Source organism: Topomyia yanbarensis, chromosome 1, assembly GCF_030247195.1.
Source record: "Topomyia yanbarensis strain Yona2022 chromosome 1, ASM3024719v1, whole genome shotgun sequence".
NCBI lineage: Eukaryota > Metazoa > Arthropoda > Insecta > Diptera > Culicidae > Topomyia > Topomyia yanbarensis.
Window position 1 is genome coordinate 163,752,080 of NC_080670.1, and position 2,030 is coordinate 163,754,109.

At 43.2% G+C, this 2,030-nt stretch overlaps 1 protein-coding gene across 1 annotated transcript in view; it reads left to right on the forward strand.

Annotated features, from left to right (window-relative positions):
* LOC131676063 (all trans-polyprenyl-diphosphate synthase PDSS1-like) overlaps positions 1–1,188 on the forward strand; it is a 76,427-nt gene extending 75,239 nt beyond the window's left edge. The window contains exons 5-6 of the mRNA XM_058955190.1: positions 589–822; positions 1,009–1,188. Coding sequence (XP_058811173.1) covers positions 589–822; positions 1,009–1,188 — 414 coding nt within the window. The remainder of the gene's footprint in view (positions 1–588; positions 823–1,008) is intronic.
* The last annotated feature ends 842 nt before the right edge of the window (positions 1,189–2,030 follow it).

Sequence of the window (2,030 nt, forward strand, 5' to 3'; positions counted from 1 at the left end):
TTAGTTCTACCTTTGTGACTTTAGATCAAGGCAATTCCTACACTCAGAAGATACTGTGTACATATGAAAATCAGATTACTACGTGTCAACTCTGTAAAAGATTGCACACTACGGAAAACTTTACAACGGCTATAATTATATACAGTATGTCCGTAACCAACGTCAAATACGCAAACTTCAGCGTCTTGAGCTAAGGTCAAGACGGTTTTTTTTTCGAATTTTAACCTTTTAATTTTTTATTCTTCAGGTTTCCGAAAACATTAAGAATAGCTTAAAAATAACGATCGGTGTGAACAATCTGATACTGTTGAAAAATCTATACGAAAGCTTTTTTAGTCATTTTGATTTACTTTACATGTGTACAAACTATACAATTCTCGATTTATAAGGACTGTAATTGATTTTTCTCTTCGGAATTCATTGCACTAAGCTTTGCCGCCTTGCATTCTTTTGCATCGGCTAACCCCGTTCATTGGTAGGATTTTTTGGCCATTTTTCGCCGCAAACCCAACGCACTGTGGCCAACGCAGCGTCAGCAATCGCCGAAAAATATTTTCATGGATATCGAGCTCACACATTTTTAACTAGGTTGCGGTCATCCGGCGAAGGAAAAAGAGCGCTCTCTTCAACATTCGACAGCAACAGCACCAGCAACAGCAGCAGCAACCGCCCGCCGCCTCATCCAAACTACGCGGACGGGCCGAAAAAGAAACTGGTTCCGTCCGTTTCTTTTTTTTTTCGTTTCTGCTTATCGATCACTGCCGCCGCTGCCGTTGCCACCGCAGCCGCACTGCTGCTGGCCTGGTCCCCGGTCCGGTCCTGGTCAGTGCAGCTTGGTGTTTTTTTTGTGGCTGTATCTAGGCGGCGCGCGTTCACGAATAACCGATTCGGCCAGTACCGACCCAGACGACTGATGGGGGCGATGGGGTAGGGTGATTCAGGTCCATTGGCGCGCGGGTGAGACGAGGAAAATCAAACTCCAAAAACTAGGCGGTATGACCTCAATAGGCGCAACTTTTTTCCTGCTTCACATCTCTTCGCTATTGTGAGGAACCATCAACCGCAGCAGAGTTCGCACCCGGTTCCACGATGACCGCGGGAATCGGTGGTATGCGTGTTTTTGGCGGCCCACCGCCGCAGTCTTTTAATCGATTCGATTTTGGATTTCCCTGTATCGCAGCAGACTGAGTTGCCAGATTGAGGGAGTGATGGTTGTTGAAGGAAACTTTGAATCTGCGGAGGAAAATTTCAGTAGGAATGGGTCCTTTTACTGTCCCGATCGTTTTCAATTCGTATATCAGCTTGTAAATATGTTGTTACCTGCTCTAAGGATACCTTTTTCATCAGACAGTTCAGTTCGTTCACGGCGCAGATCGCTTCGGCCTTACGCTGCGGCTTAGTAGGGTAAATGTACTATAATTCGCCCCCCTAAAACATTTGTTTGCGGAAAAACTTTAAATTTCAACAATTTTGAATTGCTCTAACTAATTTTATTTTATCATTCTCATCACGTATCATATAGTATCCAATAATCCTGTATAAAAGTGATTTAAAACATTAAATTAACGAAAAAATAACAATATTCTAAATCAAGATGTGTTTCAATTTTCGTCCCCCTAAATTTAATCTTCGCCCCCCTCTTGCTTTATTCTTCGCCCCCGTGCGCCCACGCACAATTTCACGACTTCTATCATGCTACAATATCACAGAATTGGTAATAGAGAAAAGATTAGACAAATCCAGATTATATTTTCAAAAACTAACTATCAAACAAATAATACGTTAACTTACAAACTCTTGTATTTATAGTCTTGTTATGTTGTGTTGTGTTGCGCAACGATCGAGAAGCACTCCAAGTCCGTTCGTTCGCTAGCGTGTACGAATAGCACTGACCATAATCGCATATTTGTCCCGTTTTCTATGGGATTTCCTATCTTTATGGGACTGATATGCGATCATGGGCAGAGCATGCCTAGCGCTCTTCATCGTTCGCGCCCGGGTGAAGCAAAATCTCGAGCGGGAATGCTCGC